Below are 21,007 nucleotides of genomic sequence, written 5' to 3'. Positions count from 1 at the left end.
TTCACGGCATCGCACTTGGCCGCGAAATCCGGGAGCACAGCCAGAGGCCCTGGAGCTCCAGGCCGTCCCGGTCGGGCAGCCGCGACCACGGGCAGCGTGGACAGGGCGGGCGGGGGCCTCGGGGCCGGACACTCACCCGCAGCTGGTCTCCAGCAGACTGTCGCCAACCTGCAGAGACGCCATCCCGAAGTCGGCCACCCGGATGTTGTTCTTCTCGTCTAGCAGCAGGTTTTCCGGCTTCAGATCCCTGTGGCTGGAAGGCGGCCGGCTTGAGGCTGAGCAGTCCCCCAGCTGCCGCCCCTCCCCAGAAGCCCATCTGCACAGCGTGGGGCCAATGGCAGCCCAGCCTGGTGATGTCACAGGCAGCCAATGGGAAGTCACCGTCCTGGTGGCTGTGGTCTCGGGAACAGAGAAACAGGGACCCTCTGGGGTCACACCACATGCTCCCCGCCCCAAGGCAGGCTTTGCTTTACTCCCTGGGGCCTCCCCACCATAAGTGCTCTGCGCCAGGGCCAACCCGGGACCCCCAATCCAGACTGGCCTGGCCCCAAGACCCCCGAGAAACCTGAGGAGGGGCTCCTGGAGCCTGGGGTGGACACCTAGCGGAAGCTTCCAGACACTCCTGGAGGGGGTGGGCAAACAAAACGTGTGCCGCCGCTCCAGGGGCAGAGGAGGAACACAAGGGTGGGGCAGAGGTACCTGTTGGGGGGTTATCTGATGGGGGTGGGGGTACCTGTAGGGAGTGGGGGGGACCTGGGGGTGGGGGGACCTGGTGGGGGATGAGGGTGTCCCTCATGGGGAACAGAGGCGCACCTAGCTGGGGCTGGGGACACCTGGCGGGGGTCGGGGCACGCACCATATAGAGTGGCTGTGACAAAAGTCCAGCGCGGAGATGATCTGCCGGAAGAACTTCCGGGCCTCTTTGGGGGTCAGCCTCCCCTTCTTGACAAGGTAGTCGAAGAGCTCCCCACCAGACACGTGTTCTAGCACCAGGTATCTGCGGGGCACAGGTGGGCGTCGGGTGGCTGCACGAGGTCCGACCCACCTGCCCTGGGGCCACTCAGCCACAGCAGCACTGGCCAGAGGCCGCAGGTTGGCACCCCGTCCCAGCGCCACCCCCCACCTGTCCCAGCCTCAAGCACCCTGGGCACGAGCCCCCACCCCCCACCTCCTGGCAGGCCTGCTTCGGGCACCGCCATGGGGGGAGCCCTCTGCTGTGGGGAATTCCAGGCTCAGGGCCACCCCCGGCCCCCTGGCTGAGGGGCACTGTGGCGGCTGACCCCCACGTTGTGACCGTTCCAGGCCCTCCCAGGCTAACCCAGCTCGGGCTCCCAGAGCGGGGGCATGATTCAGATACTCGGGCCCTCAGGGAGGCCTGGCCAGTAGTCCGGACCTCTAAATGGGGTGAGCAAGACTCTGGAACAGGGCAGGGCCAGGGGTCCCCAGGGAAACAGATGGGAAAGGTAGGCGTGGCCCAGCTGGCTGGGGCGGGGGGGTAGTACCCCCGTCTCGGCTCCCCAGAGCCTAGTGGCCTAGACTGGTGCAGGAGCTGGAGGCTGGGCCACCAGAAGGGCTGTGACAGGGTACGGTGGGCCAGTGGCCTCGAGGCCCGGCACTCCCCTCTGCCACCCCTTCGTGCCGTCCCCTCTGCTGCATCGTGCCACTGGCGGGGGGGCCCAGGGCCATGGTGGGGGCAGGGCATTCCGTGTCCGGCCCGCTGACGGGGGCTGCAGGGTGATGGCGGCTACAGGGAGGGAGGGACGCCGAGGCAGGGGCACAGCACGGCCCCTGAGATGTGCGGATGCGGACACCTGCAGGACCCTGCGGAGGTGCTGGGAAGGGGGTATCTCCAGAGCGGGGCTTGCAGGAAGGGAGGGGTCGGTGGGGGTGGGAGTGCAGGGGGGCTGAGTGCAGGGGGCTGGAAAGGCAGGATTCAGGCAGAAGGGGCCCTCCTGGGGGTCCCACCCCGCTCCTGAGCGGGAGGGTCCGATCAAAGCACGAGGCATGGGCTGGCCCCCCTGGCAGGGACCCCTGACTGCCCTCCAGCTGCAGGCTCCCCAGGCGGCCTTGGGCTTGGGGGGTCCTAGGGAGCGTGCAGGGACCTCCAGGACCCAGCTGGGCCACCCGATCCCCCTCGTGCTGGGCGTGGTGTCCCCGTCACCAGGCCTTCGCCTGGGCTGTGCCTCTCCTGCCCCCACTGGGCTGCTGTCCTAGGCCTTCCCTTGCTTCCTGACCAGCCCCCCGCCAAGGTGGCCTCCTTGGGGCCAAAGGCTCTGCTTGTCATCTCCCCGCCCCAGGTCTGTCCTCACGAGGATCTCCACAGTAATGAGATGTGACGCATCTCCTGCGCGTTGTGTGTGCACGTGGCCAACCACACCTGCCCCCAAACCCATGGGACGCCACTGGACACTGCAAGGTGGACCCCAGTCAGGCCGACGGTGGGGGGGTCATGCAGGAGTGTCTCAGGGGGCAGGGTTCCTCCTGCCCACAGCATCAGGGACCCCAGGACCGGGACCTGCCACCCAGGACCTCACACTTGGACTGACCAGCCGGCTCCCGTCACCCTACCCGCAAACACTGAGGTCCCAGCTGGCACAGTGGGGACGCCACTGATGAGGCCCAGAGAGAGAGGCACTATCGGAGCACCCTCGGTTTGGACTGAGGGCCCGTCCTCGATCCATGTGCCCGAGCCTCCCTCCTGCCCCGGGGCTGCCCTCTGTGGCCGGCTTTGCGCCCCAACCCCACAGCCCAGGACGGTACAGGCGGGCTGTGGACGGCCACCTGGGCCAGCAGGCTCCCAGGCTTCCCCGGGGCTGGCGCTTGGAGCGGAGCCCTTAAGGGCCCCCTCCCCTGCTCGAGTTTCCTCACTCAGTGCCAACACGCCCGAGGGCCTGGGCATCACAGGCTGGGCCTCCTGAGGTCACACAAGCGGTACTGACAGGGCTGGGCACCCCGTTGTTGTGACCCTGGGAGGGTCCGCCACCCACAGCCCAGGTGAGCTCAGGGAGGCCACACAGCTGGTGATCTGGGCGGGGGGGGCTCCACTTTCCCACCCAGGTGTGCCTGGGACATGAGATTTCCGCGGGCCTCCGAGGTCAGCCACTCTCAGCAACACGGGAGCCGGACATCCCGGAGAGGGTGGCACAGCCGGTCAGGTGAGGGGCCTGGTGAGCCATCGGCCGGCCTGGGGTCTCAGCCCCGTGAAGGAGCAGAGGGGAGCTCCGTGGGAATGGGGAGAGTCCCCAGGAGCCCTGGCAGAGTCTCAGGGCTTGCGGGTAGCTCGCTGGGGCCAAGGGGCTCCTGCGGCATGACCGAGGCTGCCAGCCTCCGCCTCCAGGGAGCCCTACCCCCTGGGTGGTTCAAGCTGAGAGCTCTGCCGTGGTCCGGGCCAGGAGCGCTGAGCGTGGAAGCCTCCCGGGAGCTCCCTGCTCACCGGGGCCCCTCCCCAGGGGGCTGCCTGTGCCCTCCCCGAGGCCCCACCCCGGCTCTCCAGACCCGGCAATACCTACAAATATTTTTTGTTTTCATAAACGTCGTGTAGCTTTAGAACGTGGGGGTGTTCGATGAGCTTCAGGATGGCGATCTCCCGCTCGACCTGCACGGAGAGAAGAGGTCCAGCTGGGGGCAGGCTTGTTGCCCAGCTCCCCCCACCCACCACCCCATCCCCTCCTACCCGCAGCCCCGGGGCCGGGCTGTGGGGGACAGCAGCACCCCGCTACCCTGCCCTCCACGGGTCTCTGGCTGGTGGGGAGGCAGAGGGCTCGAGCGGACCATGCCCCCTAGATGCCTCGACGGGGTCATGGGGGCAGCAGGAGGCTTGGAGGAGGGCCGGCCTAACGATGGGGTCCGCACCCCTGTGGGCTGGCCCATCCCAACCCAGGGGCATCCCATGAAGGAGCTGCCTCCCGGTCGTTCCACCCAGGCCCTGCCAGGCCTCCAGCAGAGTGGGACCCGGTTAGACCCCCAGGCCCTGGCCATCGAACTCTCGTCTCTCTGGCTTGGAGCGCTTACGGGCATCTAGAACACTGTCCCCAGTTGAACACATGAGGCCCAGGTGCTGTCCAAGGCAAGGTCAGGGTCGACCTGCTCCCATCCAAGCAAGCATCACCTCCCCTTGCAACTGCCCCACGCGTGGCCCCCAGGGTTCCCCAGTGGGGCCCACACGAGTCCCTCCCTGCCCTCCGACCAGGTCCTCTTCCGAGTCAGCAGCCCCGCATCAGCCTCCACCCCCCAGGCAGCCCATCACTGCCCTCCTGGCACACCGGCCCCACCCGCCCCCTTGGGAGATGTCTGGGAGGCCATGTGTGGCACAGTCCACAAGGCAGGGGCAGGCGTGGAGACAGGGACCCCCGCCCCCCGCAGCATGCCCCCTGCCGGCCAGATCTGACTGCTCCTCCCCCACAGGCGAGCAGGCAGGTTGGGGAACCTGAGGCCCTTCCCGCTGAGCATCCGGAACCAAAGGGGCCCAGACTCCACCACGTGAGGGGCTCGCGGGACCGGGGAGCGGGGAGGATGGGAAGCGGGACTGGCTGCACGGTCCTGGGGAACCCTCCCGTTCTCTTTCCCTGCTCAGAGCCAGGGGCCCCTCCTGAGTCAAGCTGTGGAAACCGAGGCCCCGCAGGCCGTCCCAGCGGGCGGGCAAAGCGCCCAGCCGCACCCCATAGCGCCCAGCGGGCGGAACCCGCCTGGCCCGGCTTCTCGCCGGCCCGGGCTCACCTTCATCAGCACAGACTCGCTGAGCTTCTCCCGGTTGACGATTTTAATAGCCACCTTCTGGCACGTGACACAGTGAATCCCCAGCTTCACCAGGCCTGCAGGGTAGAGAAGCCCCTGAGACCCCAGCCAGGGCCCCAACCAGCAGGGCCCCCCCCCCCCGCTCCCGCCCCGCCCTCCGCCCACCCCTCCCTCGGGCTCTGAGCCCTGCCCCGACCCCCATCGGCCCAGTGCGCCTCCTGCCGACTCCCCCGGCCCCCGTCTGCCGGCCCGCACTCCTTGATCCCTGCCAGGACAACTCCGTCCTGCAGTGCCCCTGCCCCGCAGCGCAGCCCCCGCCTCTGGGACCAGCCCTCTGACCTCCTTGAGGCGCCCTTGCTCTGGAGGTCGTGGAACCCAGAGTCCCCCAACTCTAGGCCTTCAGCCACTGCCCAGCCATCCCCAGTGGGGGAGGCAGGGTGTCTTCGGGCTCAGGGCCACCCCCGGCTCCCTTAGGGCCCTCTCCCACCCCCAGGATGCTCGGCCTCTGCCGCCCGACCCCCCAACCTCCTTTCAGCCTGCACGTCTCTGGACAGAGGCTCCCCGAGTCTGGTCGCTGCCGTCTCCAGGACAGCAGGACGGGCCCAAGGCTGCTCCCCGGACAGCAGCACCCCAGCCTTCCACGCCCCACGCCCCCCACCCCTGGCCGCCCCCCATGGGGCAGAACACGAATTCACTCTTTCTCGTGGCTCCACTTCCAGGACCTGAGCCCAACACCCTGCGATAGTTCCGACCGCCGGCCCCAAGCCTCCACTTCTCCTCCCTCCCCTCGCTGGCCCTCTGGGGCCACCAGCAGCCCCACCCCCACTGCAGCCCGGGCCACTGCCAGCACCCTCCAGACCTCTGGGTGTACTGCTCTGTGGCCTGGGGCCTAGGAACACCCGTCTCCATCCCTGAGCCTGGGCCCCCGACTCCGACATCCCCAGGGTGACTTTCATTCCTAGGCAGGCACGTGAAAGCTATCACGATGGCTGGACCCACCTCCAGCACTTGGGGGCCCAAGGGGAGCCAGGGGACCCCATTCACCTTGGCATCACACCCCCAACCCTGGGACGCCCTTCCTGTGAACACTGAGGGACACTGCGCTGTGTTAGCCAGACTCCATCAAAGTCGGGACCCTGACTACATGCCCACCCCGTGGTTCTGGGGTGACCCAGCCCCCTGTTGTTGCTGCTTTAACCGTGACCTTGACCTCTTCGTCATGCTCACCAGCTGCTGGGTTTCGCCTGGGTCGGGGGGATTCTTACCAACCTGCACGAGCCCCTCGATTTTTATGGGAAATGAATTCCTTGTCACGTGTGCAGAAAACACCTTCCCTTAACAGACCACACGTCCATAATTTTACGTGGCCTCTGTGTCCTTCCACGGAACATGGTCACAGTTGTCCTTCCCAGCATGGCTTCTTGCCCCTGCCCCGTGCTGGGGTGGGTGGGCCTGCGGGCCAGCCTCTCCGTGTGCTTGGGGAGCTTGGCCGAGAGAGGACGCCGCGCTCGCCCAGAGGGCAGGTGGGGGTTGTGTGCACACTCAGGGACGGACAGATGGGCTCCTGGGCTCCGGCAGGGTGTGCCCACTGAGCCCCCCCACCCCCGGCTCCCACCCCAGGGAGGCCTGCAGTCCCCAGGGCCTCTTGCCGGCTGTCTTTGATCTGGCCCCAAGCCCTGTGACTCCAGGGCAGCAGGAAGAGCACCGAGTGCCCAGTGGGAGGGCGCTGCTGGCATCTGTCTGTAATTCAGGGCTGGAGGCCCAGGACTCCCTGCCCCCAGCCCAGCCCCCAGACCACAGGCACCAGCCAGAGTTAGAAGCAAAACTCGTGCCTGACAGGTCCCCAGGACAAGGCTGACGGGACAGCGGTACCAGGGAGACAAGCAGCAAGCGCGGCCGCCCCATAGGAGACAAGCTCCTCCAAGTCCGGAAGGGCCCAGGACAGACGCCGGACAAGGCAGCCAGACACCTCCCCAGAGGAGACAGCTACAGGCCGGAGACAGCTGGAACAGGAGCCCGAGAGACCCCCCAGGCCCGAACGCCATCGCTGCATTCCCGACTTCAGGTGGGCACAGCCCTGGGCCGTTCCCGCGCTGAACAATGGGAGGGACGGGGCGTCTCTGGACAGGAAGGACTTCGGGAACCGTGGCTCGGGCACCAGGGTCATGGGCACACGGCCAGGAGGACGCGCCCACAGACGCACCTCACACAGCCGTGCACACGGGTCCTCAGGAGGCAGGAATCGCAGACATGTGGGGAGAAATGTCATCCTGCTTCCAGAAAAGGAAAATAAACGGGCATCCAAGGGACAGGACGCTGTCCAGAAGCAGAAAGTCGCTCCGTTGGTGTCGCCACCGAGCGCCGCGCCAGGCACCGTGGGACGCGAGGGAATGCGGCGGCCGCACCACCAGCCGCTGCCCAGCTGCCCGGGGGAAGAGATGCGCTGGACGAGCCCCACGCAGGGCGGCCCCAGAGCAGTGGGGAGCCAGATGCTGCAGGGCCAGTCCTGAGTGGACTCCTGGGGTTCGTCCTTGACCTGCCCCCCCTTCTTGGCCGTGGCCCTTCAGAAAAAAACCCTGCTGGAGCGCCCTGCATCCTGGGAGCCCCCAGAGGAGGACCCAAATTCCCTTTGGTCTGGACAGGGGTCTGGGCGCAGGTGACGGTGTCGCATCAGGGAGAGCCACAGTCTGAGTGTCCACCATGGGCCAGGTGTCGAGGGCCCCCCGCAGAGAGGAGCCCGGAGCCTGCGAGGTGCACGGCACTCCACTCCAGCTGGCCGTGGACCGGGGCCACATGAATGCCACGGTCTCTGCAGGCACCTGGGAACACCACCGGCCCCAGAGAGTCTGCAAAGGGACGCACACAGGGCACCTGCAGCTCCTGTCCGGGGCGGGGGGAGCAGAGGGAGAAGTGACTGTTTTTGCCGTTTCTCATCCAAATCACCAAACGCCTGCATAGGTGGAGACCCAGGAAGGCCGCCCACGCCCACGCCCACGGACTCAGTTACCCTCCAGACTCCCGGACCCTCGACTGCCCCTGCCCCCTCCAGCCCCACACGTTCCCGCCCTCGGGGGGGCCAGGAGTTTCTGCCAGAAGGCCCACCTGCTGCTCCCCCCACCCCCGCAGTCCCTCCTGCCCCTGCCCAGAAGAGGGTGGGAATTCAGGGAGGGGGTGGGAGTCGGTGTTGGCGCGCAGGGCCCACGAGGAAGGCCCGCAAGGTGGGGGAGCGGATGCGGGATGCGGGCAGGCTGGCGGGTGGTGAGCTGTGGTTCACATGCCGCAGAGTCCCCCGGGGAGGAGCCTGGTCAGGAAAAGGACAGCCACTGTCCGCGGTGCTGACCGAGCCTGGGGTGCCCTCGCAGGGCCCCGCCTGTGTGCGCACATCAGCCGCCCCCACGCTGTGTCAGCGGGTCCTTGGACTTAGGGGACCCGGGGAGAGCTCCCACTGCAGGTTCTGGGGAGGGAGACTCGTGGCGCGGGGAGGGGGGATGCTTCTGCTGAGCCAGAACGGAGGGGCATGGCAGCGTGACGCTCTGTCCACATCTCGGGAGAAAACAGTGTCCAGCCGCTGGCCCTCACAGGGCCGTGCCGAGGGTCGCTAACACCTGGGATGGGAGATCGTCCCTCCTCCGTCACGAGCTGCCGCACCTCTGGGGCCCTGCATCCAACTCCCATACCACAAGCATAGCCAAGTGGACCCATTTTCTGCCTCCGTGGCCAGTGTCACTGGGGGGCCCCATTTGTGGGCACATAAGGGGGCCGGCTCCAGGGCCCAGCACAGCGGACATGCCAGTCTTGCCGGGGTGGACAGGCCCTGTCACCCCTCCTGTCTGGGCTCTCCTGGAAGGAGGGAGGGAGGTGGCACCACACCAGTTGTTGGGAAAATGAGTCAGCAGGGCTGGTGGCCCTGAGCCCGCCCCACCTCCCCTCAGGGCTGGGCTGCCCACAGCAGGGCAGCAGGAGAAGGTGGGAGAGGGCAGGCATGGGTAGGGGCACATGGGACTGCGGGTGGGAAAGGGAGTGGGAACACCCACCCCCAACATCAGCACACAGACTCCTCTTGGGAGCCACCTGGACCCGTGCTCTGCACAGCCCCCGCCCCGCCACTGCCCTGGACCTTCTATGGGACCTGAACTTCCCAGGCTCTGCTCCCAAGGGCCAGCCCGGCATCCTCACTGGGGTAAGCCCCAGACATTGCAGGCGGTCCTGCCCTGGCCACTGGCCCCACATGGAGCAGCTCCCCATGCCAAGGCCAGGACCCACACGCCCGGGTCTGGAGGCGGAACCAGAACGGCAAGGCCCAGGCACAGTGTTCCCCACAGGTCGAAGGCCTTGTCACCGGACAAGCCTGGCGTGGGCAGCCAGAGACCGTGGGCCCCACAGCCAGCTGGCCCAGGGGGCTTCCCAGAGAAGCTGAACGTCGAGCTGAGCCCAGAGGAGAGCAGGACTCGGGTGGGGGCTGCAGAGGCCCCGCCCCCAGCTCTTGGGAGCAGCTCCCGGGCAGAGGCAGTGAGCACAGGCCACATGCGCAGGACGGTGGCCGTCTGCAGGGCTCCCTGCAGCCTCTTCCTGCCACGCTGTCACCCGGCCTCTCCAGACTGCAGCCTCCCAGAGGACCCCCAGGGCCCCCACCTCCTGGAAGCCAGCCTCCCAGCCACGTGGCCCCACCTGCACGGCACCACGCTGGCCTGTGTGGCCCATGAAATGTGGCGGGAAAACCAGCCATCCTTCAGGCTGGGTGGTAACCACAGCTTGCTTTTGGGGTCCGTTCCCTGGGATCCCTGCTCTGAGGAGCCTGCTGCCTCGTCCTGTGGCCAAGAACCAGGGCCTGCAGCAAGTGCAGCCTGACCCACCCTGGGAGCCTGGGAGGAGCCCAGGCACGGCTGCCCCACGATTCCTCACTCTTGGGAGCCATGAGACAATGTTCGTGGTCCCGGGCCACCAAGTTTTGGGGAGACATTGTTAGGTCATAGGAAATGAAGACGCTGCCTTCCCACCCCGTGGACCCAGGTGGATGCCCGGCCCAGCATTTGCTAGGAGCTGAACAAACCCGCGGGGCGGCCTTGCAGAGGCGGGGACAGCTGGGCAATCCGGGCGGGTGCGCCCAGACACACGCCTTGGTCTCAGGGTCCTCACCTCACCTGTGCAAGTGGGGAAAACAGCCTGTCGCACCCAGACCCTTCTGGACACCCTGGAGCTCTCTCCCTCAGACTCTGGGGCTGGGGAGGGGCAGGGGCGCACGGGGCAGGTCTGGCCTGCCTCTTCTTCCACATCCCTGTCTGCTGGTGGCCTCCCAGGGCAAGAGGCACCCCGCTAGCCTGTCTCAACCCCCAGCCTGCTGGGCAGCTCCCGACCCTGGGTCTGAGAACAAATGCCCCTGGGCCCTGGGCAGGAGGTGGCGCATGGGTGGGTGGGGGCGCTCAGGTGCATGGATGCTGGTGGGGGAGGAGCAGATGATACCTGGCCATCCCGCTGCTCCTGCGACACAGTGCCGCTTGGTTCCTGGGGGTGTCTGTCCCCTCTCCCTTCGGTGCCGGCGAAGTTCCTGCCACTGGGCGTCCACCGAGGAAAGGGAACTCCTCACACCCTGTTCCATTTCCCACACTGGCCCTATCTCTTACCCTGACCCAGAGCCCCCTCCACGGTGTGCCTGGGCAGGCAGGGAATCCCGAGGCTGGGCAGAAGGCCGCAGACAGGGGCAAGGTGAGGGTGCCCCTCACGCCCTCCTGTTTCTCCCCCATGCCCTCTTCACCCCCACACTCAACCTCATTCAGGGCCGGGGGCACCTGCGGAGGCAGTGGGGGGCCCTGGGGGTGCCACAGTGAGACTTTAAAGAACATCACAGGGGACTTTCCAGGTGACCACCAAGGGCTCCCAGCACCAGCTGAACCACTCCTGAGCCCGCGGGCAGGAAACTGCAGTGCAAACAGGGACAACGTGGGGAACCCCTAGGGTCCCAAACCACACATGGATTGTGCAGGGATGGATGGTGGCCTCGAGGAGACACATCCACATCCTAATACCTGGACCCCATGAATGTGACCTTAATTCGGGTGGGGGGGAGCCTTTGCAGAAGTAAATTGTAGATCTCAATATGAGCATTTTCAGGGTTTTGGGCAGCCCCTAAATCCAGTGACGGGGCTCTTACGAGAGGCACAGAGAAGTGTAGCGTGGACATGAAGGCAAATGTGGGAAGGGGCTCCCCAGGGTGGCCAGCACACCTGGGAGCCTGGAACGTGGCCACTACAACCGAAAGAAAGAGACGTCGTCGTTCTGGGGACAAGGTATGGGGCAGCTCCTCATAGCGGCCCCAGGAGCCCAGCACAGGACCTGCTGCACTCATGGGAGTGTTTACCTTGAGTTTTCTTTCCTCTCAAACGAGATGCGACTCAGGACTTCCTGCACCTGCTGCCAGAACCCCAGCTAAGCACACGTCTCCAGATCCCTGACGGTGACAGGAGCTCCTCCCCCCCCCCCCCCCCACCCCCCCCCCCGGCCAACTCCCCTGCTGCATGCCCCCCCCATCAGTCTCTCAACCCAGCAGGACTCCGGGGATTTAGGGGATTTAAGGACAGGATTTGCGGCGGGGCTGGGGGAGGGGGCGGGATTCTGCTTCCTCCCTAAGCGGCTCTTGCCACTGCCCCGCCTACACCAGGCACAGCCCTGTGGAGAGGCACCCTATGAGCTGCACTCAGTCACCTAGGGCCGTGCTAAGGCCCTGGGGTGGGGCGTGCTCTGGGGAATGGTCAGGCCTGGATGTAGCCACCAGCTCCAGCCAGACCACTGCCCAGAAAGGAGGCTTCCAAGGATCCTCCTCTTAAGCCTTGATCCTTACAACGGTCACTTCCGTTTTCAGAAGAGGAAACAGGCCAGGCCTGCCTGACCCCAGGGCCCATTCTCCTGCCACTGCCCAAGGGGTCAGGGTGAAGCCTACCCACGCCTAGGCCTGGGGACAGCGCCTCCCCAGCAGGTGCAGCCACAAGCCCCACCCCCAGCATCGCCTCACAACAGGCTTAGTTAGTAGGCGGGTGCTGGGCAAAGACACAGGATGAACCACGGAGACACTAATGGGAATGAACCCAGGTTCCCAGGGCCCCTCCCCCCGCCACCACCCCATCCTTTCAGCACCATGGACGGGGCTCAGCGCAGCCCTCAGCTTGGGGTCCAAGCAGCTGACTGCTCAGGGCTCCGTGGCGGAGGGGGGGGCGGGACATGGGACACCGGAGCCAGGGTGCCCTGGGGTGTCAGTGCTCCCTGGGCAGCTCCTCCAGCCACACCCCTGCTCTTTTCTGAGCCTGGAGCCAAGACCTGCCTGCACCTCATTCTGGGGGTCGCAGCCCTGTGGTAACCTCTAAACCCAGGATACCAGGGAACACAGAGCTCTGGAGACAACCCAGGCGGCGTCAGAAGCGATCTCAGGAGATCCCACCCCAGGTCCCGGGCACCGGGCGCAGGGTGCGGGCAAGCCCTCGGCGGCTACAACGCCTCCTTCCAAAGGGTGGGGAGGAGCAAGCCCCAGCCCTCTGGGAAGAGCATCTGGCTTGTGGCAACCTGCAGCTGGGAGAGTAGGGGAGGCCAGGACCCGGCAGGGGCGCAGGGTTGGCTCACAAAATCCCCCAGGAGTGGGGTGGGATGGGGATGGAGCCTGGGGCAGGGCGGCTGCCTGCTCTCCAGTCTCCAGAGGCTCCGAGCCCCATGCTCAGGGAGAACGCAAGGTCCCTCTGGCCTCCAGTGGGATGACATCAGTGCGCAGGCCCACGAGCAGTCCCCCGCCTGGAAGCCCCACCAGGTCTGGGTTGACCCCTCTTCAGAGCAGGCAGGGGGAGGGGTTACTCGTGCTCCCAGGGAAGCTGTGCTGGGAGAGAGTTCACACAGGCAAGCGGATAAGATGCGGGCGGGGCCATGCTGAGCCGCAGCCCCTCCACCCCACCCCAGCTGCCTCCCACCACAGGACAGGGGACCCGCCCGCACCAGCTCCTTGACTGCCATTCCCACGAGCCTCCCCCTCCTCCCGGACTGAGGGGCTTGTGGGCAGGCTGGGGAAGGTCAGGGACTGAAGATCCAGCCTTAACCCCTCACCCTGTGTTTACTCCCTTGGATAAAGGGCCACACAGCACACCCTCCTGCTGGCAGCACCCCTGCCCCCGCACCCTGAAAGGACATCCAGACGCCAGACTTGAACCCAGGAAGAGGGTTGGGGGCCACCCACCCCAAGCCCTTAGCAGCACACTGTCCCCTCTCCAGGGGCTGGTCCAGGGCCGCCCATGCTCACATCTGGCTTCCAGGGCCACTCCTGGGCAGGCAGAGGGCAGAAGCTGCGCCTGCGGGGGCGGGTTTGGTTCCCAGGTTCCAGGAGACCCTCTGCCTGCCCAGTTGCCTCAGGTCCCAGCCTGGGGCACCTGGACCCAGTAGACTCGCTTCAAACGCACCTCCTTGGCAACTCCTTGGCAGACGTTGGGCCGAGAGCCCGCCCTCCCCAGCCCTGCACCGCCAGGGGCTCCACCGACTCTCGGGCTCCACCGACTCTCCCAGACCCGGAGGGCGGCCCCTTTGAAGCTGTCCAGACATCAAAGCGCACTCGTGGCCCCCCGCCCCGCAGCAGCGTCGTCCTGGCCGGCACTCTTCCCGTGCGCCCACCAGACCTCCTTTCCCGCCTGCAAGCCCCCTGCCCCAGCTCTAGGGAGTGGGGGTGCGGGGCTGGCGTCCTGGTTCTCTCAGGCTGCTCTGGGGGCTCAGAGCTCCCCAACCCCCCTCCTCTATTTGGGGCGGCGGGGATGCCCAGATCGCATGCCCCACCCCCAACCTGTGCGGCGCCCGACCGCCCGCGTCCGCCCACATCAGCCCGCGCGCCCCGCTTCTGGGCCGGCCGCCGCTCCCCGCGACACCCCCGCACCCCGCCATCACGCGGCCGGTCCCGGTCCGGCCCCACGCACGCTCTTCCAGGTTGGAAAGGAGGCCCCGATGGGGGACCCGGAGGGGGCAGGGAGGGAGCGCGGGCCCCAGCCGGCTCCTCTCAATATAGACTCGGCGGTGTCCTTCGCCCACAGGCGCAGGGGGCGGCGCGCGTCTCTTGGGAGACAACTGTTCACGCTCTGAAAAGGAACCTCTCAAATTAAATTAATTAAGGCCTGGAATATTTCACACCCGCCGAAGCCGCTGGGCTGCCTCTGCCGAGCTCCCCGCCCTCCCATCCACAGCACCCAAACACGACGCGGGGGCCTGCCACCCCCTCGGCTCCGTGGACTGGAGCCCCTCCCCCTGCTGCCCTTGACCCAGGGGAGAAGAGGCGGCGCAGAGAGGCCAGCCCTCGGCCCACGCCCGCGCCCGCCTTCCCGCCTCCCCCATTCCGGTTCCAGTCCCTTCGCGACAGCGGGGCTCTTCTGCCCAAAAGCCCTGGCAGGTGGAGCAGGAAGGAACAGCGGGGCGGCAGGCAAGGGCCACGGAGCCAGGGCACCGGCTTTGAAACCTGGCTCCCGCGCCCGTCGTGGGGTGGGTGCTTCAGTGGCCCCTTCAGCCTTGAGGGTGTCCTCACACCCTCTCCTGCCTGTGCTAAATAAAGATGGCATGAGAAGCCCCCAGGTGGCTGTGGTCCTAAGCGTCCTGTCCATGATCCCTGCCCCTCCCAGAGGTAGTCTGGGCCTGGCCCTGGGGACGGCCCAGTTATGCAGGCAACCAGGGGTTCTCTGTGCTGGAGACCAGTCAGCTGAGCCAGGCACACTCTCGCCAAAGGCCAAAGTCAGCCTTCAGAGGCTTGGCATGGTTCGGGCCCAGAGCCAGCTGAAGATCCAAGGCGACTGCATGTGCCCCTCCTCCAAAAAAGCTCCCTCTTGGTTCTTCGCCCACCTGGGGGGTGTGGCCAGGGACCACCCACTGGGACCCCAGGGTTAAGAACTTGTTTGCCAGGACCCAGCTGGAGGGTTGAGGGTGGGATCACAGCCCTCCTGGGACCACAGACCCTCCTGCCCCATGTGACCTCCCAAGTTCAGAGCTGAGAAGGGCGAAGATGCTGGGCTTCTGCAGGACAGCGCAGACATGCCAAGCACCCAGACCCAGGCTCAGTGACAAAGGCAGTCCCCACCCCACCCAGAGGCAGACATGTGTTCAGGAAGCACCAGAGGCATTTCCTCAGCAAGCCACAATAAGGTGCCATTCAAAAGGTGTTTCCACTGGGGACACATGACAAATGAGAGAAGGAAACTGGAGGGAGGGAGGTGGGCCCCAAGAGGACTTTGCTGGCCCAGGCGCTGGAAGAAGAGACAGAGCTGGGTGCAGTTCTGGAGAAAAGAGGGAGCACGGCAGATGCCAGGGGTGGGGGGATGTTGGGAAGAGGTCCCGGCTGCAGGCACGTATCTGGCGAGGCTGCCAGAGCGCTGCGGTCCGAGACACCTACGTCCGTTGTATTTGTCTGCTGTCAGTGCCGCCTTCTGGGTTAAAAAATGGTGGTGGTAAGGAGATCTCGAAACACTCCAAAAACAGAAGGCAGCGGGCAGGTGATGGGGGACAGGGCAAGGATGGGGCCTCCAGTCGCCAGGGGACCCAAGAGAAGTGCCAGGTGTCAGGGTTAGCCAGGGACCACAGGGCAGGCCTGAGGGTAGGGCTGCAGAGACAGATGTGCCACTTACTGAGGATGCAGATGTAGGAACAAGCCAGGTTGGCACCCCCTTCTCCATGCCCAGAACGGGACAGAGACTGTGACAAACTGGGACAAAATCCTGTACTTTAGGGGCCACGAGGCTGCCCTGAGCAAGTCTTCCTTCTCCTGGCAGTCTCACTGCCCAGTCCCCACCCCATGGTGCACCCCCATCAGACTGACCACACTCTATGAACAGGAGTCCCCTCCCAGAGAGACCCGGGCAAGAAAACATCCCTACTTCTCACACAAGAAGGCTCCCCACCCACCCAGGCCCCCTCACGTAGGTAACAGCCAACTAGATGTTCCCAGAGGGAGTCCAAGACAAAGAAACAGAACTGACCTAGGAGAAACAGGCAGTTAGAAAGGCTTTTACGGATTACTGCATTGACTCAGATTTAACAAGTTGCTACATCTATAAAACAAGAAATCTACAAGAAGGATTAGAAAACAAGAAAGAGCTCTAGGAAAGCAATGACAGTAATTGCTGGAAAAAGCAGCAGCTGAAAGAAGGACCACACCATGGAAAAATACCAACGAGTCTGAGCGCAGAGACAAGAAGGAACGGTGGACCAGAAGGTGCTGATAACCCAGGAAGTTGGCAGCTGACCAAAGGAAGAAGCTGAGAGTGGACAGCAAATGTCCCCAAGACCCCAGGCCCAGTGGGCATAGACCGGCCCAGGGAAAGGCCCCACAGTCCTGCCCGGCCACGGACACAAGCAGAGCTGCATGTGAGCACAGCCTTGACAGTGAGATCCCAGGAGCTTGTTCCACTGCCTCAGTCACTCACTGACTCAGCGAGGATTCACAGGGCTTCTACGAGTGACAGGCATTCAAAACAACAGGGAATAAAAGGAAGCAACATCCACACTGTGGGGTTCACACCCTCCGTATACTTAGCTAGAGCTGACCAGAAACTCCCTGAAGTGACCTCTCAGTCCTAACCCAGCCAGAGTCCTGCCCAGATCAAACTGACCAGCCCTGCCCTAAATGCCTGAGAGGGAAAGTTGAGCCCATTCTGGAAAAGCCCCAAACCCTCCCTACTGCAGTTGAACTGTCTTCTTAAATAGACAGTGTCCAGCATACAATAAAAAGGATGCCACCCATAAAGAAGCAGAAAAGTGTGACCTATTCTCAAGAGAAAAAACAGCCATTAGAAGCAGGCTATGGCTAACCCAAATATTAGAGTTTTCAGAAAAAGATTTCAAGATAATATTATAAATACACATATTTTTTTCTCCTCTCTCCCCCTCCTCTTCCCTCATAAATGTATTTTTTAATCACAGTAAAGGACAGACCAAAAGAATTCACCAGATGGGCTTGTGAGCAAACCAGACACAAAAAAAAGGATTCATGAACTCTAAGACAGGGCAACAGAAAGTGCCCAGACTGAAACACAGAAAGCCAAAGAAGGAAAAAACAAGCATAACAGCAAATCAGAGGCCTGTGGGACAACTCCAGAAAGTCTCATTGTAACAGGAGTCCCAGGGAAAGAGGAGAGAAAGAAAACAGAGCAGAAGACATATTTTAAGAGATAACAGCCATGATTTTCCCCTAAAGGTATTACATAGATCAGCCCACAGATCCAGGAGGCTCACCGAAGTGAAAGCGGAACAGAAACACGGAGAGCCACGCCAAGGCGCACCCCTGCCACCATGATACAATGGAAGGAGAGAGAGAAAAATCTGAAAACTAGCCAGAGAAAAGGACGCATAGCACCCCCAGGGGAGTGCCCGCCGTGCTCGTCTTCTCACGGCCAGGAGGCAGTGGCTTGGTCACTACCCCAGTGCTGAAAGAAAACCCTGGACTCCAGATCCAGCAAAAATAAGGTGATATAAAGACATTTGTAAGGATCTCCCCATGGGGTCTCTGGCCCAAGATTCTGAGAGCCACATCCAAAGAGTAACCGCTCATGAGATTCTAAGTGGAAAGACGTATAGCAAAAATATTACTGAAAAAAGAGATTAAAGTAACTTTAAAAAATACACGTTTGACATAAAATAAGACAGGGAAAGAGGAACACGTGTACCAAGATGGGACAAACAGAAAGAGGGCAGACTCAAATCAAACCGTATCAGGAGTTACATAAAACATCTACATAAAACGTAAATGATCAAACACTACAGTAATAACAGACTGTTGCAGGGGTGGGGGGGAGGGAGCCCAAGGGCTGACCACATGTTGTTTACAAGAGACACACTTTAAATCAAAGGACACACATAGGTTGTAAGCAAAAAGGTGATGAAGATGAGCCTTGCCAACCCTCAGCACATGGGAAAGGATGGGATCACCCAGGACGACTATGGCCGGAGAACAGGCGAGCTGACCCCGGGTGCTCCTGGATGAGGAGGAGCCCGCTAGGCAGACTGGGGGGAAGTGGGGTGGGGAAAGGACAAATGTGGAATTTCATCAGTGAAGCGAAGAGAGGAATACAGAATGTTCAACTATACCATGTGCTCTTTGAGGAAGGGCTAAGAAGGGACCACTGGTCTGGTAGCGCACAGGTCACTTCAGTAGGGTGGCAGGGTCAAGAGATAAAAAGATGTGGGTTCAAGAAGGATAACACTTTTCGGGAGCTTTAATGTAAATGGGGGTGATGAAAAGGCTGGTGAGCCAGACGGCCGTCTTTCCTCCATCCACCTGAGGTCAGGAGTTAACGGAGCCAAAGTCGCTCAAAGCGCTAGGGGCGAAGGACTGCCCGTGGGGGCCCAAGTGCACAGAGAGGGTCCTCCCAGCTGGGCGACAGAACCCTACTCTCCCACGTACCTTCTCCTAGGAAGTCACCTGACAAAGTGAGGTGGCAGATTAGGAGGAAGTAATGGATCCCACCCAGAGGGGGTTCCTGGGAAAGCCCCTGAAGGTGGCTTTTTGAGAGAGAGAGAATCCTAAGCAGACTCCACAGCCAGAGCCAAGCCTGACGCAGGCCCAGTCTCACGAGGCTGAGCTCACGACCTGAGCCGGAACCAAGAGTTGGACAGAACTAACTGATCCGCCCACGCAGCCCTGAAGGCAGCTGTTTCAGAGAAACACGGCGGTTTGAAGGAGGTCAGGGGACTCTCAGGAGGCCACCAGGAAGACAGAGAACTGGATAAAATGAATGGTCTGCGTGTCCTTCCCAGCCCCATCCCCCATCCTCCTATTTTTCTTTCTCTCTTTCTCCTACACACACACACACACACACACACACTTAAATGAGTTTATGGTAAATAGTACAATTTTTTAAAAAAAGGCAACTAGTAACTCTAGAAAAATCAAAGGACTCCAAGAAAGTTGTGATGCACAAGGAATGCGTCACAAATGTAAACATTCATGGGATATCAGAAAAGAGAATCCACTCAAAGGACTTTGAAAACTCTGATTTTCCCAAATCCGTAACAGCCAGGTCTCAGAGCGGAGCCGTCAGGCAGGTGCACAGACGCGGCCGCCTCCTAGTGGCTCCCACCACTCCAGCCCGACAAGGGAGATAATTCCAGCCTGTGACCCAGCCCAGCACTGAACGACATTCCCACACTGACAATTACGGAGACCCTCCTTGTGACGTCAGTTCTGAGAGTCAAGCTACGGCCCCCCGGACAACACAGAGTGGCTAAAGCATAGACAGGAGTGTAATCTGGGGCACGGGGGAGGGGAAGGAAGAGACGCTGCTGCCGCTCGGAGTCAGGCGAACGTGTTGGTCACAAACCCAAACCCAGCCAGGGCGCCGGGGACGAGCCGCGCTGCTTGAGCACGGGCGACACGGGGGTGCAGGGGCCGCCGGGCTTTGCCGCGAGTGCCAGTCAGGATGCAGGGATGAGCTCCCGTCCAGGAGCACCGAGACTGGGAACGGCTCAGGGAAGTGGCTGTGGGGGCTGCCCGTGGGGCGTCGCACAGCCGGACCACTCGGAGCAGAGCCCACAGCCCGCGACTAGCCCCGGCACGCGCTTGTGACCCCCAGGAGAGGACAAAGTCGGGAGGAGCCGGTAAGGTGTGTAGCGTGTGTGCAGACTTCGGAGATCCTCCCCGCCCTCCAACCGCTTGCCTCCGACGCGTCACACTGTCGTCCGGAGCTGAGAATCACACCAAGTCAGCGCTCCACGGAGGGGCCGCAGAGCCTGTGCGGACCGCGTGTGATCGGCCACTCTGGCAACACCTTGGTACAGAATAAAGACAAGCCGGCACAGGGTCTCTAGGGCTGGCGAGACCAGCGGCGAGCTCTCAGGCCCCCGCAGAAAGCCCGGCGGGCACAGGGGACAGTCCCACATCGATGCGGGACGCAGTTCTGGGCCACCCCAGGCAGGAAGCTGTCCTCCCAGGACTCCCCGCACCTGCCGCTTGGCCTCCCAGCGGCTCCCTCTGCCCAGCCCCCTGCACACTGCCCCCCCCATGCCGTGGGGAGGGACCCCATGTGCTAAGGGCCCTGGGGTTGCCACAGGGGCCAGTAATGAACTCTGTCCATCTTGTTCTGAGTGCCGGCCAGCCACGGACTTCAGAACTCCTGCTTGCTCAGATCTGTAAAAGCTAAGTCACAGAAGTCCTGAGAGCAACGGGGGCCCCGGGGCCAGGAGTTCTGGTGCCTCTGTGCAACCGGGAGGGGGGCGGCGGGGCGGGTGACCAGGCAGCAGGTTACCCACATGGCCCCCCCAATCCCGGAACTGTGCTCCCCTTTAAAACTTTAACCAATGACACACGGTGAACTGCGGGCATGACTTTCTTGATAAGTACAAATCTCAGTTCCTACCCGATGTATTTTACTGTTTGAAAATGGAAGTAAATTCTTCTTTTTAAATTGATGATCGTTAGTTGTTTTTAAACTAAAGCCCAGGGGGCACCTGGGTGGCTCAGTGGGTTGAGCCTCTGTCTTCCGCTCAGGTCATGATCCCAGGGTCCTGGGATCGAGCCCCGCATCGGGCTCTCTGCTCAGCGGGGAGCCTGCTTCCCTCTCTCTCTCTGCCTGAGTCTCTGCCTACTTGTGATCTCTCTCCCTCTGTCAAATAAAAAAAATCTTAAAAAAAATAGTTTATTAAAAAAAAAAGAACTAAAGCCTAGATCAAGAGAAAGCAGTCGTCACTGATTAGCACTCGAGAGTCACCAATTTGCTGTATAAAGGACCGCCCAGGCAGCCCACTCTGGGCATCAGGGTGTGACAAAGGTGCCGGTCCTGGGGAGGGGCCCGTTCTCCAAGGGGGGTGCAGCAGGGTTGGGGCTGGCTCCCCACACGTCTCCACGGGCATCCAGACACTGCCGTGGTGGGCAACCCCACTCCCGTGCCAGGCTCTGCGGATGAGCCTAGACCCCAGGGGTGGCCCCAGTCCCATGCCCTGCAGCGCTGACTGGGGCTGCCCTTGGCCTTGGTCCTTGAGCCACCCCAAGGGCCACACCCTTCTCACTGCAGGCCGCCCAGGCCGGGGCCAGCAGCCAGCATGCCCGGCAGAGCATCCCTGCCCTTTCCCAGGAGGGTCAGAGCCACTGCCAAGCTCACCGGCCCCTTGACCACCAGTGTCACTAAAGACGGCACGTGTCACTGGTACAGTGAGGGTGGGTGGCAGCTCGTCCCTCCAACTGTGGAGCTGAGCTCAGGACCCCTTCTCCAGGCTCCCATAAGCTCTGGGATACATGGGGTCAGGGGACAGCAACAATGCAACCACGTGGGAAGTCCCCAAGTCA

At 62.9% G+C, this 21,007-nt stretch overlaps 1 protein-coding gene across 2 annotated transcripts in view; it reads right to left on the bottom strand.

Annotated features, from left to right (window-relative positions):
- Positions 1–21,007, bottom strand: part of LOC111149846 (BR serine/threonine kinase 2) — a 57,842-nt gene that overhangs the window by 17,611 nt on the left and 19,224 nt on the right. For both annotated transcript variants that reach the window (XM_022507148.1, XM_022507149.1), the window contains exons 2-5: positions 4,717–4,811; positions 3,510–3,595; positions 857–997; positions 137–253 (exon numbers count right to left, since the gene is read on the bottom strand). In XM_022507148.1, coding sequence (XP_022362856.1) covers positions 137–253; positions 857–997; positions 3,510–3,595; positions 4,717–4,811 — 439 coding nt within the window. The remainder of the gene's footprint in view (positions 1–136; positions 254–856; positions 998–3,509; positions 3,596–4,716; positions 4,812–21,007) is intronic.

The sequence above is a fragment of the Enhydra lutris genome, unplaced genomic scaffold (genome assembly GCF_002288905.1).
Source record: "Enhydra lutris kenyoni isolate GAN:26980312 unplaced genomic scaffold, ASM228890v2 scaffoldscaffold22, whole genome shotgun sequence".
Taxonomy (NCBI): Eukaryota; Metazoa; Chordata; class Mammalia; order Carnivora; family Mustelidae; genus Enhydra; species Enhydra lutris.
The sequence above is the reverse complement of the archived record's forward strand: the minus strand, read 5'-3'. Positions and strand labels throughout refer to the sequence as shown.